The sequence below is a fragment of the Thermobia domestica genome, chromosome 5 (assembly GCF_964235325.1).
Source record: "Thermobia domestica chromosome 5, izTheDome1.hap1.1, whole genome shotgun sequence".
NCBI lineage: Eukaryota > Metazoa > Arthropoda > Insecta > Zygentoma > Lepismatidae > Thermobia > Thermobia domestica.
This window is the reverse complement of record NC_137458.1, coordinates 318,565,034-318,589,552: the sequence shown is the minus strand read 5'-3', so window position 1 is coordinate 318,589,552 and position 24,519 is coordinate 318,565,034. Positions and strand designations below refer to the sequence as shown.

The window sequence follows — 24,519 nt, the reverse complement described above, 5'->3', positions numbered from 1 at the left end:
CGCCTCCTCTATCTCACAAGAAACCTTCAGTTATTTTTACTCACTAAAATACACATTTTTTCTGTTGTTATGTTATGTTTCCATTTATTCTTGAATGGAAATAGCTTCTAATTTTAAAAGAAGTGTCCAGGTAGTCTTGTTATCTCCTTGCAAGAAAAGTGACCCCACGAAACACAGTCACCAACCTTAGGTGCGAGCGTTCTGGGTTCGATTTCTGGTGATATTCTCGGTCAGAAAGATATTAAAGACTTTTTCAGTCTCATTAATAGAAGTAATAAAGTAAACAAGTTTTTGGGAGTGTGGTAGTCAGTGAGCCGAACTTAGAAACATCCGGCGTTCAAAGCTATTGCCGGACCGAGCCAAGCACAGCTTGTCCCTGACCGAACTAGACCACACGACAGACTACTTTACCACCAAATTTGCTTTAGATCCAATCAGTAGTCACTGAAAAATAAAACATCATAAACATATACTGAAGTGAAACTATAAGCTTTCGTATCCTTACACCGATAACTCATAAACTCTGTTAAACACAATAAAGAGGATCACGTGAAGTTTCAATTTCAACCGGTAGATCAGTGTTCGTAGTTTGAGGGAAATTAACACTACTGTAGGGAAATTTTGCAAAGGTGGAGAAGTTTTTTTTTTCGATAAAACGTAAAAACCCAGGGAAATTCTTGCGCTGATTGATTGGCTAATATAAATGCTTAAATTTTCTTTGTTCACAAATAATCCAATGCAATAGCAATAGTGTGTGTGTGTGTGTTCAAAGTAACATAATTCGAACCCATTGTTGGCTGGTGTATTTGTGTGTAGTTTTTATAACAAAAAGTTAAGAAAAAAGTACAGCAATAGAAGCAAAAAGCAAATTAACAAAACAAATATGGTTGACATTTCCTCTAATATACTTAATTTAATCTGATCACGTCATTTCTGTAATAGAAATTGGACACCCAACAAACTAGGAACAATTTGATAGGAAAAGGGAAAATTTATGTCAGTCGAGAGAAATTTTCTTAAGAAAAACTTACGATACACTGCAGTTGAGTTGATTTTGAGTTTGACGTCCCGTTCAGCAGCGAGGCTATATGAGACGTGGACCTACTGATTAACGTGGAATCCGAACCACATGAGCTCCCGCCGGGTACGATACACTGCAGTAGATATCAATCACTGAAAGGTGTTTGCTGTCATGTATACTTTTAGTATTCTACTATTTCAATATTAGAAAAGGGATATGCATAACCACCTTTAAAGGCACTTAACGGTTAACTCCATTAACTCTACTTGCTTTTTCAAGTCACGTAGAGCAACAAACAGATGTAGCCTACTAAAGTAATCATTTAAGACTCCACTGCTGATCCTAATAGATAAACAAAAGAATTATTATTATTTTACCATTTTACAGGCATGAAATAGACTTGTATTTATACAAAATACCCTCATTTAGCAACACGCTTTGTCCGGCATCTAGGAGTAATCTCCATTTTCACGATTCTTACTTCTGTCATAAAATGTACTGCACATTGTAGTCATAATACAATAAGTTTTATGCTTCAACCGTGACAAGTATATTGCTATCAAGGATATCGCACTAGCACTTAGATATAACCATTCTCTGGGTGCTATTACGTCACAGCAGAGGTCAAAGTGTGAACTTCGCGATTAAGTATTGATAATGTAACTACCGGCAAAAAAGAACTGTGCCGCAGGCATGTGTTTTTGGATCTCATTCAAGGCTCGCGTGTTGACTGGTGCACGTGTGGATTGAGTATGGCGCAAACTTTAAGGTAAATTAATTTTACTCATTATCTGCATGCTACAAGAACCGGTTCAGAGTATAACTGTTTATTCTTTACAATGCAGTGGTGTTGGGGTTCGAAATTAGGGGCACGACTTCTTTATTTGAACAATTTTTGATATTGGAATAAGAATAAGGAAAATTTCACTTTCGCTTTAATCATTGACAGTTTCAATGACTTTATTAATGACAGTGACTTTTTCCCTTTGTAAAATCTTGAATTTTGTTTTAGTCAGGAATTTTCAATAGTGTGCTCTAATAAGTAAATTCCCTTAAAACATTGAAGAATCCTTTTCCTTACTGTTGAATTAAATGTACTCACAAAGTGATATATATATATATTTACAACTTACCCTGTCAATTTAAGCAATATAAATATTTAAAAGTAAAAGAATAAAATATTGATGTTTATTCCTTGTTAACTTTGTACTACAGTACATGTTTAAGTGCAAGGGCCTATAAAAAGAAAGTGGATATTGCCATGTACAAGTGTTTAAGTAATTAATGTCCTAACTTTTTATTTTATAATATATGTGTGATGCAAAAAGTGATCACGGCTATCCGGCGAATTATATTGCAAAATACATTATCTCTCAGTCTGACAACGAGCATACGAATAGATTAAGAATAAGAGCTCTAATAATGTAATGTTGTTACCGTATGTTTTTATTATTATTATTGTTATTATTATTATTATGCACGTACTATTAACGATTTACAATTTATACTAAGTATACTTACGCGATTTTTTCTTATCCTATGTGGGAGCATGGGAAATTGAGTGAGCGAGGTAAAAATCGGTAGCACGCAAGGTTAGGATGCCGAAGGTGCAAGCATGGGCGTTTTGTGAGGTCATTATACCAAAGCAATGAAATCGACTAAAATGGCATGTTCTAATGTCTATACAGTAGGCCCTATCGTTTCTCTTACGGAAAATTTCATGATAATGCCTGTTACCGGTACTTTATTTTCACTTTATTATTTTGGGGTAAACTTTATAATGCTTACTCTAGCGAGACTCCTTACCTAGATAAAAAAAAATGCAAAGTAGTAACTGGATCCAGCTGACTAAGGACCGAAGTGACTGGTAAACTTTTGTGAACGCGGCATTGAACCGCCGGATTCCATATACCATAGAGGTGGGGTAGTTAAATAATTTCAGAAACTTTAGAAGTAGTGTGTTGCGAGAAGGTGGAATATATATCATGATCTGATGTAACTTTCCGTTCGATTGGCAACACCAGTGGCGTATTTAGAAGGGGGGGGGGCTTCCGGGCTTAAGCCCCCCGAAATCTTACTTACTATAGTAAAGTATATGATATATCTTGCAGAATTTTCACATTTTCAGGTAAAGCCCCCCCCCCCCGAAAGTTACCAAAGCCCCTCCCGAAACAAAATCGTAAATACGCCACTGGGCAACACTGTTACTGTAGTAGTATTGCAGACTATTCCCTTGTCGATACTTCCATGATATGAAATTTCGGTTTTCTTTTCTTAACTAGTAGTTTAAGGGTTAGAATGTTAGAATGGCGTTTCAAGATAAATGTCCTACCCTGTATATCTATATGTAAAACTGGAATTTCATATGATGGAAGTATCTGCAAGGGAATAGTCTGCAATACTACTATATTAACAGTGTTTCCAATCCAACGCAAAGTTACATCAGATCATAACATATTTCAAATCTACAGATTAAACGAAAACCTACAGTGCCACATTATTTATTATTCAGTGTTACAAACCAAGCAGTAGATTGCTCTACTTCTTAAATAACTTTTTGTGGGTAACTTTAAAAATTAACGTTACTTTTCTTTCCTTCTATAACATTATAGCAGTTGTTTTGGTAGCTGCAATTACAACAAGTTTTCGTAGTTATGTAATTTAAACAGTGCTGCCAACTTTACTAATGTTTATCGTATTTCCGGATGGTTTAAGATAGAGATGCAAATAAGCTACAAAATTTTACTCGGCCAAGGAATAAGCTACTAGCCCACATCCTACAATAGAAATCATTTACTTATCTTCGGTATGGTATTAAATACTCGCCCGCACCGATGAACCACTCGCCCCGGGCGAGTGGTTATTTGCATCCCTGGTTTAAGAGATCAAATTGCATTAAACTGTATTATGATCTTCGCCTCAATTAAAAATAAATAAATTAATCACGTCATTGAATGTGCTACTTATGTAAACAGTTTCTCGAAATAAAACCGTTCGATAAAAAGTCAAATTTTCGACAGACATAATGTCATAATCATAGTATTCAACTCTGGTATTATTTAGTTTCTTCCCCAAATCACTGGGAAGTGGCTCTGGCTCACTTCATAGTGATTACGGTTCGTTATTTGTAACTGTGATTAGTATAAGCATAGTGTAGACGTATGGCATAAAAACTACAATACATAAAACATGAGCGAACTTGTGCTAGGTGACTACTAAAAAGCATGAAAGGGAAGCCCGAGCGGTTAGCAAGGGGATCCGTCCGCAGGGAGAAGACGCGTCAGTGATGGTGAGTATACAGACAAAAGAGGTCGTTTACAACGGCTCATTGTTGGTCACAGTACCGGCTCCGGAGCGGTCGGTGATTTTGGGGAGATACTAAATGCCATCGTTCAATTCTAAGATACTGTGTAAGTGCATCGCCCCTCCGTCTCACTTGCGTTGTTACTATTGTCGAGGCTTCCAAAATGTGAATGTTTTTGATATTGTAGTGTGCGTAGTTTGTAACGCTAAATAGGACGTATGATGATATAAGTTTTCGTTTTATATGTAGGTTTGAAATACGTAATAATAAGTCATAGTAATGTGACGCCATTTGGAAAAATAAAACTTAAGTTGAGTAGAAACATTGTTAATCTAGTGTAATTGCAGAATACGTTTCTCCTGTCGATATTTGCATCGTAGGAAATACCAGTGTTTTTTAATAATTTAAAAGTTACAAGTTAGTTTCAAGATAAATGATGCACCTTATATACACGGTATGAGGGACGATGGTTAAAAATGAGATGTGAGGACATTTTTTTTTTTCTGATAACACGATACAATATGATAAAATGTGGTAAAAACCACTTTTTGTAAGCTGTGTCTTAACTTTTGACAGTTGAAATTGAGATAATAAGTGCTGCTATCTTCCGGCCCATAAGTACAAAAAAATCTAAAGGAATATAAAGAAACTGCAAGGTTGGTATTTGCTGTATATACAGACACAATTATGATGCACCATTGTTATAATAATTATCACTCATAATTTTATTGTAATTTTTAATTTCTATGATTAAAGAAAGACAAAAGTTGTTTTTGTTTAAAAATTCAATCTAATATGTCGAGCTCCTTCGTGGCTAAGCGGTTAGCGTGCGCGCCTTTGGCGTGGGAGACCCGGGTTCGATTCCCGGCGGGAGCTCATGTGGTTCGGATTCCACGTTAATCAGTAGGTCCACGTCTCATATAGCCTCGCTGCTGAACGGGACGCTAAACTAAAATCACATCACATCAATCTAATATGTCGCTATGTTACTTTTGTGTAACATTAATTTAAATAATTTGATAATATATAGATGTTTAATTTTTAGATAACAAAAGTTTTTTTCTTTAATATAAATATAAGTGTACAAACATCTTGTAAGTTTTCTTGATTACATACTAAATTCCATTCCATTATATTCTGTAAGGTTATCGTAACACATGTAAGTTGTGTCAAAAAGTTGTAAAGTCAAGCCAAACACCACAACATTAATTTTAATATGTAACTCTATAGGTTCAAAATAGGATGAAAAGAAAACAAAAATAAATGAATAAAAATAAAATAAAATAATCAAATAGTAAGTTTACATGAACAGTTTTCAAGCTAAGAAGTCGCAGGTCAATCCTCATCTCATTGTCAACCAACATAATCCACAACAGGCTATGGGGAGTCCACGCTAATTTTTCTAATAAATCCGTAGCCATATTTATGAAGCTACCATATATGTAAAATCTACAAATAGGAATACAAAAAGTAGAGACTGAATCCAGTTGGCTAAAGACAGGAGCCAATGGAGAACTTTTGTGAACGCGGCATGAAACCTCCGGGTTTCATAGGCTTTATTTTTCATTATTATTATTATTTTTTTTTTATAAGTACACCATTGCCCACTACAATTCTGTATAAATTGTCTGTTATTTCCCTGTGTCGTTGATTTAAGTTGTCCGATGCTTACCGTTAGTATTTCAAGATAGTAATGTTTTGGTGTATTTTTCAGAGAAGGTTTAATCGTGGGATTGGGAAACCCTCTTCTAGATATTTCAGCCGTAGCGGATGAAGAGCTATTGAAAAAGTATGATTTGAAAGCCAATAACGCCATTTTAGCAGAGGAGCAACATATACCTCTATATAATGAGTTGATTACGAAGTATAAAGTTGAGTACACGGCTGGCGGTTCAACTCAAAACACATTAAGAGCAGCTCAGGTAAGTCTTTGTGTTTTCATTGTCTATATAGTTGTCTTGTATTCAGAACAGAAAAGAAACGTTTGGACATGAATTCGTAACATTTTCAATATATCATACCTCTTATGGTCCACAGAAGTCCGCAATTAGTGTAAAGCAATAATTTTTAATAATGATAAAATAATGTATGTCTTGTCTCTCTCATCAGTTTTTGCATAGAAAGAAGTGACCTAGACTCACCAAATCTTGCACATAAATAGACCTTCACCAGGTCTAATAGCGTACGAATACTTTTTTTTTTTTTTTTTAATTTCGGCACGGGGGTTTAATATGTATGAATAAAAGGAGATGATAAATATCTGAGACATCAGATATCAGTCTGTGTTCATTGTTTTTGGGGGTTGCTAAGATGAATAGTAACATATTCGACGCCATTCAAGTCAACTTTAGTCCCCGTCGTCATAAGATGTTGGGAGGCGTATAAAATAACGTGTTCAAAATGACCGACACTAGTGTCAAATTCATAGTTTTCGGGGCAGTGGAAATCGATAATAAGACACTCCCGACGCAGCTCGACTCCTTTAGCCTCCATTGTCATGGGAGATTTGGAGGGCTTCAAAAATAACATATCAAAATTGACGGACATTATTGTCAAATTCATAGTTTTTGGGGTTCTCAGATGATTGGTAACGGTCCCGATGACGTTTGAACCCAAATTTAGGCAAGAAGGAACATGACAGCTACTGCAGGAACTGAGAAGAAAAACGCCGAAGTCCTTTCTTTTCGGTATTTATTTATCTCACTCATTTCTTTACCATCAAATATTATACATTTCATAAACCACATTCTCTCCATGGAAAGAACGGGTATTTCAGCTGGTTATTAGTTCAATAAAGTAAAGCAGCCATCTACTGATAGAAGCTGTAGGGTACATATTCATAAGAATGTGACTTTTATTCTTATAATTATGGATATTTCCTTCCGCGTTGGTAACATCTTCAGTAACAGTTTTTTCTTGCTAGTAATGCAGATGGAGGGACTATCATCTTTAGATTCTTACGAATAACATTAAATATTTTAATCTAGATCTACTCGAATCCATTGATTTAATTATCTAGGCTAGTCATAAGCTAAATAACGTGATCGGTGTATATGTTTCTACTTTGATGTGAAACACGAATTTAAGGAAATTCTCCTATTGATGGTCGATATATGCATTCATGGAAATTTCTCAGGTCAATTCAAACAAGCGTTTCCATGTGATAACTTTTCAGCAAGATGACCTGTGAGCTAATACAATTACCATTGTATAAGAGGTTAAAAGAAGTGCAGCTTCCAGATCAGAATGACCAGAAGGAGCCGCGGTGGCTCAGTGGTAGATTATTCACCTCTGGTGCTTGGGGTTCCGGGTTCGATCCCATCCCCGCCAAGTGAACTTTCGGGTGGACAAACACCGTGTGCGTGGGTTTCCTCGGAGTTCTCCCGTTTTCTCCTACTTTCTTCATCCCATCATTTCATTCATTACTCATCATCACCGTCTCCTTTAGCCTTGCCGGCATAACTGTAGGACGTAAGACTTAAAAGATTTCATTTCATTTTTCAGAATGACCAGAACATGGGGCACCCCACCACGGAGAGACGGTTGTTGTCCATCACAAATTGATTTGGCCTGGTATCGATCCAGGGATCCCTTGCATAAGAGACGACTGCTCTATCATTGATCCACCATTTCCACTGAGTTAATTGGGCTGTAATAATGTGACCAGTATCTTGTTTAAATGCATATGAGTTGTAGTACAGTCCATGTGGACTGAACATCGAGCTCAAAGATTGAAAAAGTGTGGCTAATCAAGTAGTAGAGTTGCTAGTGTGGTTGTTAGTGCACCTGCATAGTAAGTCGGGGACTAGTTTTATTCCCGACTCGTTTATACTTTTTACTTTACGAATTTTCATAATCTTATCTACGTGAACGTTATTGTTCTCGTCCCACTGCAATATGGTACAATGCCTGGAATTACCACATTATATTACGCATACCATAACTAACATGAAACTTCCACACTATTGCGAATATTTCGTTATTTAGAATGTTACCGTGTTCCGCCGCCATCATTTTTCGAGAACAACGAGAAACGGTCCCGGTGAATTAATCGCTCACTACCTTAATTCGTAGTAGGGAGGATATGTTTTATTATGAACTCTCTCTTGAAAGACGTGACACACATCCATCCGTATCGAAAAAGTAAAAGGATTTTGATTAATTTCATTCCAAGAAGTAATTTCTACTGTTCAGTTCTGTAAATGCCACTGGGGACGTAGCATTGGGTTTAATTTGGTGGTATAAGGGCTTATGCCTTCTTTCTCTCCTCAACCATAGGTAGGTGAACAACATGGAGATTTTAAAACTTTTCTTCCCGTAGGAGAGCTGTTTTATACTTTGATAAGGTCTCCTTCGTAACTGCATCTACCTAGGTAGAGATTCTATCCTTGGTCCTCCTCTTCCTGGTTTTCCTTCTGCCTTTCCCTCTATCAGCACGGTGATCCAATTAGAGTGCCGAATAAGATGGCCAAGCAGACTGTTTCTTTTTTTTCCTATTATCTTCATGAACTGTCGTCCTTCATTGGCTTCTTTTAGTACGTCTTCATTCCTTTTCCTGTCGATCCATGATATGCGCAGCATTCTGCGCCAACACCGCATTTCAAATGCTTCCAGCTTGGATATTTCAGCTTTTCTCAGTGTCCACGCCTCTGATCCGTAAAGCGCCATGCTCCGTACCAGAGTCTTAATAAATTGTTTCCGAACGTCCAATGACACATTTCTTGATGTAAGTAGTCCTTTTTTCCTTTTGAATGCTTCTTTAGCCAGCGCTGTTCTTGAACTTACGTCTTTTTCACTTCTTCCGTCCGAGGATATTAGACTTCCTAAATAGGAAAACGTCTTAACGTCTTCGATTTTCTCCTGTCCTGCTCTTGTGCACTTTATCACTTTGATTTTGTTTTTATTTATCTTCATTTTGTATGTTTTTCCAGTTGTCGTTCAAGTTTGAAAGTGCTTTCTGCAAATCCTTTTCGATCTCCGCTATCAGTACTATGTTATCAGCGAACCTTATTGTTCTGAAAACCTAGGTAAAAGAAAATGAACAAGGGCTTATGAGAGGCCGAAATACCCACTCTGATAGGCTTTCTAGTGTGATCCGACGGAAGCTAACACCTTTATTATCGCCTAAAACTTTTGATGGATGTCCATAGTGAATGCGTGAAGAAGTCATTTGCAAATAAATTAAAAAAAAAAAAAAAAATCCCAACCTCAGAAATGACGGTAAAACAAACCTTATCTTGTAGCGGATAGTTGCAAACCATTGTCCGATTTCCCACTTCACGTTCTCTCAGGGTGAGTTCTTTGATAAGCCAACTAATGCAACATTCGCACAAAGCTCCTTTCACCTTGCTATCATAGGAGAGACACTGCATTTGATTTGAGCTGGCTGAGCTTTACAGCTGTCTCCTTATGAACAAGTACCAAACCTTACACCGAACAGTATTATCTGTGTCGGAGTCTGTGTACTGTGAAACCGTTGTTGCAACCTACTTTATTGGAATGGGCCCATTTGTCTACCATAGTGGCTGTCAAATTTCTTTTTAGCAATCAATCAGTTGAAATGCCTGTTCTTTGCAGGGGGCATATAGGTTTCTGGAACATATTTGAACCCTATTAGGATACACATAATGAAAAAGTCAATTAAATAATCTATTTTGAACATAAATTTTGTATATCACGTGTAGTAACCCTATTTTGATTATTCCGTATATGTGTATTTATTTACTTATCTTCATTTTGTGTTCATCTTTTAGTTGTAGATAAATATGATGCAAGAATAATATTAAGTTGTATATATACTTATATTAGTCCTTAATTAATGACGTTTCAGCATTCTTCGTTGCTACTAGTTATCGAGCTTTCGTTGTCTTCTTTTATTTGGTAATGAGTAATTGGAGCAAGGCATTCTATACATTGATGGAAAGATCTTTAACAAAAGGAAGTTATAGTTCAATCGCAATTTCTAATTTTGATTATGAAAGGTTCCTGTGAGTGACAATTATAGAAATTGTTATACCCAGTTTCCTCTTGAGCTGCAGTGGTGGTGAAAGAACTGTAAAGTTGAAATTGCTGCGTCGTGTGATAAAATTATTCAATGGACATAGTTCGCAATTTGGCCACATGTGCGTTATGTATATTAGATAAGGAAAGGTTATTAATCATTGAGCAAAAGTTATATTTGTTAGTACAAGTTACCGTTGCTCAAATTATTGGTAATACTTTATACGATAAACCCAAAGTGATGTCTTTTATTTTTGAAATGGGATCATTCCGGAACTAACTTAAAGTACAGAGTGGTTGGTAAACAACATAGATTGTTGGTGAACAGTTCAATTTTGTGAGTTAAATAGTGGAATTGAGTAAATTGAATGACGTAAAAATACTGGCTTATTACCCAGACTAACTTAAGACGTAATATAATTTCGTACGTTGAATGGTGATGCGTAGTGGGCATTACATACTACTTGTCAATGGTGAATTCCGGCACAGGTGAAGTATAGTGGAGCATGTTATGTGTGAGAGGACTGAATGCGGTTTCCTTGATATTGTACAGGTTTGCTAGTGCATGATTTACTGCTAACGTTGAGAAAATGTTCAGTGGAACAGTTGCTACTTTGCGGTATTTCTCACTTAATATTTTAGTTTAACTTTGAAGCTATCTTTTGATTGCAAGATCGAAGTTCTTTCTAAATAAACAAATAATAATCGAAGTAAAGAAGTGTCATATTGCTAAAAAGAAAACTTTTCGTAGCAAACCATTTTAATAGTGTAGTAACTACCTTTTTTGATCATATTCATTGGTCATATTTATTAGTGTATACTGCAAGGATCCCCACATCACAACAGACGCACGTGTCAGCTCTACACGTGCTAATGATTACAAACAATCTAACAGACAACAGGCCAACACGGAAGACACCGAGGAACACCGAAAGCAGACGGACCTCACGGAAGGACCCGAGGAGGACAAATAAAAGGAGGACCACCGAGGCACCCAGCATCAGTCGATCAACTGATCGCCTAACCTTTACCTTCCTATGTCGCTGTGGACTAGGAGCACCTCTTCCTTATCCTATGTCGCACTGGGCTAGGGATCCATCTTAAACTTATAGTCGAAGTCTAACCTACAACCTGCCAAAGTGTTCTGGAAACTGCCATGAGTGGAAGGGGCACCCGGCAAAACATTTAGTATTCCTTCACTTGGTCATTGAGGAAGAGACATTGAATTAGAGACACATGTATTTATTATATTATATTTTGTAATAAAACTTGGTGAAGGGGAAAAGACACCCGGTCTATCATTTGACTCTACCAAACATTACAATATGATTATTTTAGTTTTATTATGTAAATGTAACGTTTCGGGAGTAGCTCAACAGAATTCTCGCTGCTCGGTTTAAGAATTTGAACAGTACAAAACATTTACAATCTCCTTTATCTAGCCACGTTTCATTTTGGTCATTATTTTATTTGTTTAAGTGAGATATAGTATTGACAATTATTTTGTTGTTGATATCATCTAGAAAGAAAGAGAAAGAAGACATTAATATTAGCAGTATTCAACTTTCCAAGTTTTGTGATCTTTGTATTATTGTGAATTGGTGGATTTTTTTATTCAAAGCAATAACATTTACGATTTATAAATATTAAAGCTGTAGTGTTGATACTGTGATACCATACTGTTTGTGGATGACATACTAGTAATTCTAAAGTGAGAAGTAGTTCATTGCAATTCCGGTTAGTCTCAAAGAAGGTGAGTGAATCTAGTAGTCTTCTGTAAACATTAGACTTAAATTTATGTATGTTTATATCTATGTTTTGATTGTACCATATAGTAATTGCTTCAGGTTAATAAATAGTTTAAACAGATATTTATTTTTTTTATAGTTGAATATCAAATATTTCTTGCTATACTCCATTAAAGGAATTTCATACTCGGCTAAACGAGCTTGGACTATTTTCTTCAGATTATCTGTAGTTAGTATAGATACGTAAAGAGAGAATGAGCTACATACGACACACTTGGAATACACTATTTAATTTAAGTGACATGATAAAACAAAAAACTATCATGATGTAGGTACTGTTTCGAAAGGAATTTCAAATTGGTCAGCCGTTTTCCTGGCCCCGAAGGCTATGGACTCGACATTATTCTCGGTCATTTTGGATATTTTATTTTTCATCCCCTTTCACCTTCATACCGATGGGGGCTAAACTTAGATGGCATCGGGTGTGTTACTATTCGTCTCACCAACCTCAAAGTATGGAACGACATTAATAGCGTCGTTTTGGATTATTTTTACACGTTCCCTTAGGTGTGGTAGGAGTGACTTACCTATACAATATTTTTTCCAAGTTGAAAGTCTTGTGTATACCAAGTTTGGTTGAAAGTACTGGAAAGTTATGCTATAAGATACACATATACATACGTATATATATATATATATATATATATATATATATATATATATATATATATATATAATATGGTGTTCTAAAAATGGCGCCCGCGGACTAAAGAGCACTATTCTACAAATCAAAATAAAGCGAAAGATATATACAACTGTATACTTCTCGGGTCCTCGTCAGGAGACCGAATTACACTATGTGGCAGCGTCGCAGATAAAGCACCACAGAGAAAAACTACCAGTCTATCACATAGTTGCATCAGTTCTTTGCAGATGCAAATTAAAGTCGAATACGTTGACACTAGTACCATTTATTAGCAATCTACAATCGACGCAACTGCTTGATGGATAGCTGCAAGTTAATCTGCGACATTGCCACATACTGAAATTTTGATTCCCTATAGTGACTGATTGAGGCCCTAAAGGGTATACTATTATATAGCATTTTCGCTTTATTTTGCCTGAAGAAAAAAGTGAAGAAAATCTTTTTTTATATATATCCCACAGTTATGCCGGCTAGGCTAAAGGAGACAGTGATGATGAGAAATGAATGAAATGGTGGAAGGAAGGAAGTAGAAGGAAATGGGAGAACTCCGAAGAAACCTACGCACACGGTGTTTGTCCACCACAAAGGTCACTTGGCGCGGGCTGGGATATACCAGATACTCGGTGCACCAGAAGTGAACGCTCTACCACTCAGTCCACTGCGGCCCTTTTGAGCTGAAGAATACCGCTCTGTTGTTCGTAGGCGCCATTTTTAGAACACCCGATATAAAGTATGCACCCTTACGCCATTTATACTGAAATTTTCCAAAACGCTGTGACACCTCATATTTTAAATTACAGTTTTGTATACCAACTTTCGTCTTCTAGCTTTACAGGATCGTGAGATACTTAATCTTTTAGATACATTTTGACACCGCTTCTCTCTCCTTTAGTGTACGCATTTCAATGAAAATAACGGAAGAAAAATGTAAGTTAGGCTATGGTTCAGTTATGTACCAAGAATCTTCAAAATGGGTGGAACGATCTAGATGTTTTCGGACAAACATCGTTACATGTGTATATGAAGAAGTATAATTATTTCTTTCGTAAAGTGTTACAAATTAAATATTGGAAAGATAACAGACACTGTTAACAAATTATAATGTAATACGCTTTTTTTTCAGTGGGTGTTAAGGAAACCTCGAGTTACGACCTTCATGGGATGTGTTGGGCGAGACAAGTTCAGTAACATCTTGGAAACCCGAGCAAAGGAAGATGGGGTCAATGTGCAATACCAATACAATGACGTGGAACCAACAGGTGAGGTTGCTTCAGACTTTTTTGTTACCTTAAAACGAAATCGTGGGAGACCCGGGTTCGATTCCCGGCGGGAGCTCATGTGGTTCGGATTCCACGTTAGAATCAGTAGGTCCACGTCTCATATAGCCTTGCTGCTGAAAGGGACGCTAAACTAAAATTCAATTCAAATTCAACTTGAAATGGAATTAAAAGTATCGATGTTCTGTGTGTGTGTGGGTGTTCGTCTCTATGTCTCTGACAGGTCGTTGTGTATCGTAGTAATTGGCGAATTATCAAATTACTCAACGATAATACCAGGGCAGTCAAAAAGTTCCTAAAATGTTGTAGTCTTGGCATTTATGATGCAGTCACAATGAATCTTGTACAGTACCGTTCTTAGGTTGCCTAATTATCAGGGTTGGCTGGTTTAAACCAGCTGGTTAAAAAAAAAAAAAAAAAAAAAAAAAAAAAAACTGGTTTAAACCAAAAAACAAAAAATGTTCGCAAAAGTGTAAGTGTTTGTAAAATCTTGATGAACACACATTTGTGGGTTATCACGTTTCACTCCCGTATATTATTCGTATTATATTCAGACCTAAATTCCCCATTCATTACTCAAAAAGATTATACTACAAAAGCAACTTTTTTTTTTTTTTTAAAGTTTATAAATGTTTATTTTGTGATTTTTTGTAGTTGTTATTATTATTATGTAATTGCAATCGAAGAAAAATTCTAAATATTGTTTCGTTTCAATGTTTACTATTGATAAAATACATCGAAAATGCCGTACTTTGTGTGTGTGTGTGGGGGGGGGTCATACAGACCCCACGGGAGGCATTTAGTGAAATAAGTATCTTTGGTATCTATTTATGTATAAATGGGTCAGAGCCAAAGTGGACTCAAATAATTCGTATCTTTATTCACTTTCTTTTCTTATTGATATGCAGATTAAGTCGGTGTATTTCTTTAATTTGGACCAATAAAAGTCGTTAACTAACGTGAACTAAATTAGCTCTTCTGTACTCCGTAGTACTTTGAAATTGTCCATATGTAATTCTATATACTGGTTTCACTTGTGCAACTGTTTATCTTTTTGTCCTTCTGAAATGACTCTTGACAGTTATATTAAGAAGCATGTAAAGATCAGTACAACGTATTTTTATCAGGATTCCTTCGTGAGTGAGTCGGCATACATATCGCATTTGTGGCCAATTAGTCCTGGTTCCGAGTTCAAATGGAGGACAATTTCTCTCGGATGTAACTCGAGAAGCAGTTTTTATTCCGCTTTAAGCTTATGTGACCCCTTCCAGCATAACCCGGTTGTTGCATAATAACATCAAGGCGAAACAAACTTATTTCTGTCCATATATGATATGAATATATAGAGCAAATTATTTAAACCATAAAAACCTGGTTTAAGCCCAAAAAACCGTTTTTTTTTTTTTTTAAATAAAAACCATGGGTTTTGCCAACCCTGCTAATTATGGAATTTGACAAGTTTAAACAGGTAATAGCAGGCAGTGTGCGAGAAGTGTAGGTGAACGGAGAAGTGTGTGGTGATCATTTGGCGCAATGTCGCAGTTCAAGCAGGACACAAACATGAAGTTCATATGCGAATTGGGGAGAGCTGTTCAAATACTTTGATAGCCTTAAAACAGTTTACATGATAATGCTTTAAAGAAAACCTGGCCTCCGAGGTACCCGTTTCGCCAATGTAGAAGACGATCAAAACCAACGTGACGGCTGGACTTCCGTAGATACCAAAAGAGGACTTTCGTCTATCGGAATATTTCTAGCAATAGTAATAGCGGTGGAATAAATGTGTGTGTTTCCAAAATTTCTATTTTGAAGTTGATTAAGTAAATGTATACTTATATTGTGGGAATAAAGAGCTGCAACAATATTCCGGGAACTTGTTGACTGTCATGGTAACTACAAGCAAAATATTTCTTAATCCTCTGTCGTCTCGTTAGTGTAACAAATCTTTTTTCGTAGTGTTTGCAAATAGTCGGTGGTGAATATTCTACTTTTCTGAGTACTTAGTCTTGGATAATAACAGTGGCAGTGTAACCGGCTGGAGTTCGTGGTCCTTGGCTCGTGGTATTACCAATAAGTATACTCCTGATACTTTAACTTACCTGGACAGGACGACGAAGACCTCTCCAAGAAAGGTTACAAACTGTTTCCCAAAAAGCTCGTCGGTCTCAATAATATGAGCATTAGGCGCCGAGAGGTTCGGGTGTCTCGTCTCGAAAACCTCACGGACGATCAGACGGTCATCCAGACCATAACGCATACAAACATCACTCATACAAACAACGAAAACACACTGGATTAATTGACACTATACTTATTTATTAGAACACTATTTTGAAAGAAAAAAAAATAACGAAGAGAAATGAATACAACACTGGACACTAATAAATTTTGCCGCTGAAATTACGCTTTGCCCTTTTCGGGAAATATAGCCCTTTATATATATATATGATTATAATTCAGATATCACTATAAATACTTCGCTCACACCCTTGACACACTTGGGGGGTTAGCACTGGGGAAAAGTTGTCTGGATCGTCCCACGATGAATCCAGTTGTTACGCTGAACAGTCCTGCAGCGTAAAGGTGAATCTTCAGTAAAGTAACGAAAAGAAGATCTCCACAGTGGAATACTGATATTGGAGGGCGCGTATATAACTTTTTAAACGCACAAGGTCTGCGGACCTGGGATTTCACTAGTTGGGGCTAGCCGTAAGAAATCGTCCTTCACCGGCTAAATAGCTTGGGCCCCTTCACAAAACTTAACCAACGCAACGGGCGTGGTGGTTGCGTACAACACCGGAGTCGAACTCCCTGAGCATCCAAGCTCAAGCTACGGGTTGCAATGGTCAACAGAAAAGTGTTGGCAGTTCATTTCAAAAATCATTCGGTTAACTCACCTGTATGCACATACAAACAGAATACGGAAAACAATTTATGTTAATTTTAGTCAACTGCCTATAATGCACTAGACGCGGCGATAACACTGGCGTGAGAAAGTACAGATAACGAACTACGAAAATTGTGAGGCTGGTGCCACTTTGGCTACTGGGACATCTGGTCAGCCCGTATTTCTCTAATCTATTGTAATGTTTCCATAAGCGATTAACGAAAATACTTAATTCAGTTCCAAATAACTGCAGAATAAATACTGTGCATATAATGGGTCAGGGAGAAACACTGAAATGGTTAGTCACTAACTGAAATGTTCTCAGCAAAAGCAATGTTTTAAATATATATATGAAAAAACGATGAAAGACTTCTTTGTCCAATTGTGTGGGAAAGAAGCAATTCCCACCAAAGAAAGAACTTATGTGCGTTGCAGAATAAAGTATAAATCGAAAATAATAATCACAGTCTTTACGAAATATACAGAGTGTCCACAAAAAATCCTTCTATAACCTGGTAGCGGTTATATATGGTGTCCGAAAGTGGAACGACCTGTCAAGTGCACACGTGGACAGGTTGAGAACCCTTGGCCGTGTGACGAAGTATGAATAAAATTAGGTTTTTCACCTGAAAATTTAAAATAAGTTAGTTGGCAACACTGTCATATGGTGTGAGACTTACGTGCATAAACGATGAATGGTTTTTCACCTGAAAAAAAAGGGCTATTCAAAATAGTTAAATAACTTGTCCACTCACTACAACATGATGAGGTTTCTGCATGAGGTCCAATCCAAATGTTCCATGAAGTAATAAGATCCTCTTGAACAATTGGTGCAGTTGGGTTTCCTTATCTTCCGTTTCTTCACATGTTGAAACCATGCTGTCTTTCTGTGTTGAGTATCCTCCGTGATTCTCCAACGATGAGTTGATGAGGGGAGAAGGGGAGATTTTTTTTTTTTTTTTTTAACACTGGTGTGAGAAACGAAGTACGGTTACAACACCTGTATGATAACTTCACTAAAAAAGCGCAAAAAGCGTTTGTAGGGCTATTAAAATTCTTACTTTTTTTTTAAAAAAAACACACAAATACTTCTCGTAAAATGTTTGTGTTCCGTGGATCACTTTATTTGATATAATACGAAGTAAATACGTTATAGGGCTATTTAAATGCTCTTTTTTTTTAACACTAATAAATTCTTTTCGTAAAATGTTTAAGTGTTCCGTTTCGATCACTTTATTTTGTGCAATATGAAATAAATATACACACACGATAACTATTCATGAAAACATCGACTTAAAGAATTATCAAATATCTCAATAAAATTTAGTAAATATACTGATATCTGTATTTAAAATATCAAAATGTGAATGAATAAGCAAATAGCAAACATGTTAAAGGTACTAAAATATTAAAATTATTGTTAAAGTTTCGATATCACTATAATATATTTGAAAAATATCAAAATCATTGAAAAAGTAAAATGAATGGAAATGTAAACACATGATAAACTGACAATATACAAACAAAATAAGATTTTCACCTGTATGTCCTTTTTTTTTTTTTTTGTGCCTCGTGTTGTTTGGCAGAAAAGAACGAAAAATCGTTTTTCAAAAAAAAAAAAAAAATAAAAATAAACTTAAGTGTCAAAATTGACGTTCATAGTAATTCCAAGAAATAAGCATGATTCTGCATATCAAAGAAAAGATCGTGATTTCGTTGACATGTACGAAGAAAATTTGGCACGCCATAAGATCAAATGCCATCTGCTCGCCGAGACTTTAGTTCGATAATGCTCAATACAACAAATGATTTTATTCTGAAACAAAGTTATTATTAGCTTAAGCCTAAAATAATGGTTGTTGTTCACTTCCATCAACGTAAACATTGTAGGGTTACCAAAATAGATGGGTATTATCTGCAAAAAAATTATTAATTAAAATGTTGAAAACTATTCAATATTGATCCAAGTTTTTCAAAGGTCTGAATCAAGGAAGTTGACTCAATAGTCCAAACATTCCTGAAAATAAATGGTCATTATGCCATGAATTGACCAAAACCATAGGTGGGAAAAATGTGTAATACTACACGTACTTACACACACAATATGCCATCGACACCTGCGAGGCAAATAAACTAGAAACGTGGAAAGGCCTGCGACCATAGGCACTTACAAAATGTTTCTATACATAACTGAAATATCAACACCAATATTCAGTAAAATACACGTATGTTCCCTGGAACATAACGTACATCATCCACCTGGAAAAAGATGTGTAAACACACGAAATACAAATGCTCTCCTAGCATCGTAAAGATATGTCTCTATAAGACAAAATACATGAGACCGGTGAAAAGAAAAACATGGGATACAAACAAGAGTATAGTCAACGACATTACAAATTTCTGGTCGGTCTGAAAACATCCAAATTAAATTCCCTACAAAACAGCTGTAACAAGCTTCCTTAGGCATCTTCGCTACAAATATTCAAAATGGTCTTATTAACATATTAAAATTCAGTCATCGAGCATACGAAATAATTAACAAAGTCATTTTCAAAAAATCGTTATGGCTTCATGCTGTTGGAAAGAAAATAAGTTTATTATTCGGGATCTATATCGCATCCGAATAGTTTCTAGGACATACTGGAACTAAAATACAATTTTCTCAAAATTAACATGAAAAATAAACATTACAACTCATTAGCATACAAGTACACAATATAGTTACGATTCATAAACATTAAAATATCCACTAGAATATTACTAGACAATAAAATATACTCAAAATATTTAACCTAAGAATACGCATACTTAGTTACGGATACCATAAAGGAAGAAGAGAAAGGAAAACTATATTTTGCGATTGATGGCGAAAATACAGTTAGCTATGGAATATCCAATGGATTAGCCACATCCATTTTTGCAACAGATCTGCAATTCCAGGAAATATTGCCTCCCTGAAAAAAAAATATTTATCCCCATAAAATATCCTACCCGAAGAAGTTTCCCTACGGTCGTTCAGTGGTCTACAGAAGACGAAAAAAAATGTTAATTAGAAATTACAAGAAAATATAGAAGTTAAACATATTTCCGCATATATATTAATATGAGGGGAAAAACGACCGTTCACCATCAGAATATCTGTTCATATAGTTCCTTCTACAATAAAAAGATTACTGCTTTCGTTCGGAGAATTATACTATTCACACGACATTCCTACACACACTATTAGCTAACCAGGAAATGTCTGTTTCACTCGTTTAAGGCTTAGCCTACTTTCCGTTCTAAACTTTTTTCTTCGAACAAAATATATCATGTCACATCCTGGAAATTCAAATAAGTCAAAATCGGGTAAATGACGTGAATGAGGTTCAATCAAATTACAGTAAACACTTCAAAATGAAAACGAAAATCTAAGATTTACACTGAAAAATAAATTTAACATTGATTATAAGTGTAAAGTTTCATATTCTACGCATGAGATTACATACTAAGTTTCAATGACAAATATACAAGTGTACATATAATGAATAACTAAAAAATTTCTCTTCCTGGGCATCTCGATGCATTATTTAAAAAAAAAATCTAAAAGAAAATCAAACATTAATTGTGAGTCATATGTATGATAACATGTTTAAGAATTTGGAAAGTGGGAAGGGATTCTAAAAAGATTTTTTTTTTTAATCTTAAAAAACAATAGAAATATATTATAACGCTAAAATATCTTCCCACTAGCTGAGGTACGGATATCTCGCCAAGATATCAAACCGTTTTTGGCTAAATACGGTCCCTCTACGTATGTGATACGTTAATTATTTACTAAAAAATCTATATTCAAACATCTGAAATGAAAACAAGAAAAAATTAATGACATTAAACTAATAGTAAGTCAATGATAAGGTTTGCAACACAAATGCACAGCTGACTGAGGTACGAAGCGCTACACAGAGCAAAGACACACACACATACACATACAAAGAATCAATCAGCTGTGTGTCGTCCGTCATTCATCGACGTTAACAGGTGATCGAAAATGCAGCGATTATCTTATCAAAACAAAGAAAGAAAAACGTGTTATCTGCTCATTGCCGAACAGTTAAAAGCTAGAAGCAAAAAATGAGTTTAAAAGAAATGCGTAGTTCTTCTTTTCGTGTCCAGGTGTTCTATCAAAAACTAAAAGCAAAAAGGAAGAAAATGAATACATGTTTATCGCTTAAAATGCGTCACTCTCCTAGGAGAAAAATTTGTATCAACACACAAAGTCTTGGTTACTTTTTTTTTTTTTTCTATGATTACTGTTTCTGCCTTGGTAACTGCAGTCTGTTCGTTTATTTCTACGATGGTTCCCTCTCCGTACAAATCTATGCTTAATGTCACACAAATTGCGGTTCCTGTCTAGTATGTGATAACTCAGGTTACGTGCCCGTGATTTACGACTCCTTCTGTTTCTGCCTTTTCGAGTGCGGTCTTGGTTCTGATTCCCTTTAAATTTCGTATTGTTTACGCTCCGGTTTGCGTATCTTTGCTTATTGCTATAATTGTAATCTCGTTTACGCCTTTTCTCTCTGTGGTTTGTGGTAGTTATTCTTGTGCGCTTACGACCTCTGTCGTGTACAATCATATGTTAATGGATTTCACTACTTCTACTACAAGCGGCGTCACTAGATTCTGAATAGATAAAATCGTTGTCAGATTTGTTACGAGGTTGGTTTAGACTACCTGTCTCTGGTTGGAGTTCAGATTCCTGCATTTCCTTTTCATTAGGAGTGTTAGTCTCTAGCTCAGGTTCCAATTCCAATGTTTTGTTTACACTAGGAATACCAGTCACTAACTGAGGTTCAAATTCCGGTGTTTCGTATCCAGTAGGAACATCTAACTGTAACTGGGGTTCGCATTCCGGTGTTTTGTTTTCAGCAGTTTCCGTTTGCTGACTATTTTCACGAAATACGTCCCGTAAACCGTCTATCTTTTGACCTAATTCGCTCTTTACCTCTTTCTCTAATCTATCAATATTCTCTCTAAAATCAACTTTTTGTTCTAATCTAGCAAAGCTCTCTGTAAGATGAGCAAAGTTCTCTTCATCTTTAGCGTGATTCTCTTTACTTTGCCTTAATAATTCTTCGAGAAGTGAAATCGCCCTAGCAATCGCATTAAGTCTCTGGTGTGCCATCTTGAACAAGATAAAGCTTAAAACATACAATTAGAATAAAATATGCTATCACAAAACATATTATTAAAATCACCTGCAAGAGAAGTTTTTTTTTTTTTTTTTTTTTCAGATTACTGGTTCCAAGCTGAAAAAGAAACGATATATTAAAATATTGATTTTACAAGTATATTCGAGCACCAACGGTCTCGATTCGGGTCGGTAGTTCGGGCGTCATTTATTTGTAACCGGCTGGAATTCGAGTCGCTGTTCGGGCGGCCATTTATTTGTAACCGGCCTGAGTTCGTGGTCCCTGTTCGGGCTGTCATTTATTTGTAACCGTCCTGAGTTCGAGTCGCTGTTCGGGCGGCCATTTATTTGTAACCGGCAGGGTTCTGTTCGCTGTCCTTGGCTCGTGGTATTACCAATAAGTATACTCCTGATACTTTAACTTACCTGGACAGGACGACGAAGACCTCTCCAAGAAAGGTTACAAACTGTTTCCCAAAAAGCTCGTCGGTCTCAATAATATGAGCATTAGGCGCCGAGAGATTCGGGTGTCTCGTCTCGAAAACCTCACGGACGATCAGACGGTCATCCAGACCATAACGCATACAAACATCACTCATACAAACAACGAAAACACACTGGATTAATTGACACTATACTTATTTATTAGAACACTATTTTGAAAGAAAAAAAAATAACGAAGAGAAATGAATACAACACTGGACACTAATAAATTTTGCCGCTGAAATTACGCTTTGCCCTTTTCGGGAAATATAGCCCTTTATATATATATATATGATTATAATTCAGATATCACTATAAATACTTCGCTCACACCCTTGACACACTTGGGGGGTTAGCACTGGGGAAAAGTTGTCTGGATCGTCCCACGATGAATCCAGTTGTTACGCTGAACAGTCCTGCAGCGTAAAGGTGAATCTTCAGTAAAGTAACGAAAAGAAGATCTCCACAGTGGAATACTGATATTGGAGGGCGCGTATATAACTTTTTAAACGCACAAGGTCTGCGGACCTGGGATTTCACTAGTTGGGGCTAGCCGTAAGAAATCGTCCTTCACCGGCTAAATAGCTTGGGCCCCTTCACAAAACTTAACCAACGCAACGGGCGTGGTGGTTGCGTACAACACCGGAGTCGAACTCCCTGAGCATCCAAGCTCAAGCTACGGGTTGCAATGGTCAACAGAAAAGTGTTGGCAGTTCATTTCAAAAATCACTCGGTTAACTCACCTGTATGCACATACAAACAGAATACGGAAAACAATTTATGTTAATTTTAGTCAACTGCCTATAATGCACTAGACGCGGCGATAACACTGGCGTGAGAAAGTACAGATAACGAACTACGAAAATTGTGAGGCTGGTGCCACTTTGGCTACTGGGACATCTGGTCAGCCCGTATTTCTCTAATCTATTGTAATGTTTCCATAAGCGATTAACGAAAATACTTAATTCAGTTCCAAATAACTGCAGAATAAATACTGTGCATATAATGGGTCAGGGAGAAACACTGAAATGGTTAGTCACTAACTGAAATGTTCTCAGCAAAAGCAATGTTTTAAATATATATATGAAAAAACGATGAAAGACTTCTTTGTCCAATTGTGTGGGAAAGAAGCAATTCCCACCAAAGAAAGAACTTATGTGCGTTGCAGAATAAAGTATAAATCGAAAATAATAATCACAGTCTTTACGAAATATACAGAGTGTCCACAAAAAATCCTTCTATAACCTGGTAGCGGTTATAGCAGCTTCTGAGTTTTACAGGAGGAAAGTTAGCAAAGATAGCGAAACCGGCTTTCTATCCCCTTCCTCCGCTAAATCAACTCTTAGGCTTTGAGGCCAACAGAGATTTTTCACTTTGAAAACGAACAAAACCAACTTTTGCCCTTGACAGTCAAGACTCACGGGTGACATTATTCAAGGGAAGAGCAGACCAGTCTTCTTTTGTCTCCTGATGATAATGGCAAGTAGCCAGCCCTTTGTAAGGATGACAAAATTTGATTAGTTGAAGATCTTCTCGGGGCGCTTATGTCATCTTGACAGTTTTACTATTGATAAGAAAAGTTAGTTTACTTCTTAGTTTTACTATTAATAAGAAAAGTTAGTTTAGTTACTAATTCTACTATACAAACTTAGACATTGCAAAACCTACGCTGAGAATTGTATTATTCTACTTACAGATTTTTACAATAGACTCATGATTAATTTCAAAAACTGACTGTCAGAACATAATAACAGGGTGTCTACTAGTCTGGAAAGCGTAGAAAACCTGCAAAAGTCAAGGAATTATATAATTTCTGGACAAGTCAGGGAATTTTCTGTATATTCTGGAAATTTGTACTCAAGATTCAGTTATCACAAGAATGAAGAATTTTGATGTGACTAAGGATCCTTTAAATCA

The 24,519-nt window shown here is 36.2% G+C and overlaps 1 protein-coding gene across 1 annotated transcript in view; it reads left to right on the top strand.

Annotated features, from left to right (window-relative positions):
• Positions 1-1,542: 1,542 nt before the first annotated feature.
• The window catches only part of Adk2 (Adenosine kinase 2), a 59,581-nt gene continuing 36,604 nt past the window's right edge, over positions 1,543-24,519 (top strand). The window contains exons 1-3 of the mRNA XM_081760499.1: positions 1,543-1,790; positions 6,040-6,247; positions 13,903-14,038. Of these exons, the coding sequence (XP_081616625.1) occupies positions 1,774-1,790; positions 6,040-6,247; positions 13,903-14,038 (361 nt within the window). The 5' untranslated portion in view covers positions 1,543-1,773. The remainder of the gene's footprint in view (positions 1,791-6,039; positions 6,248-13,902; positions 14,039-24,519) is intronic.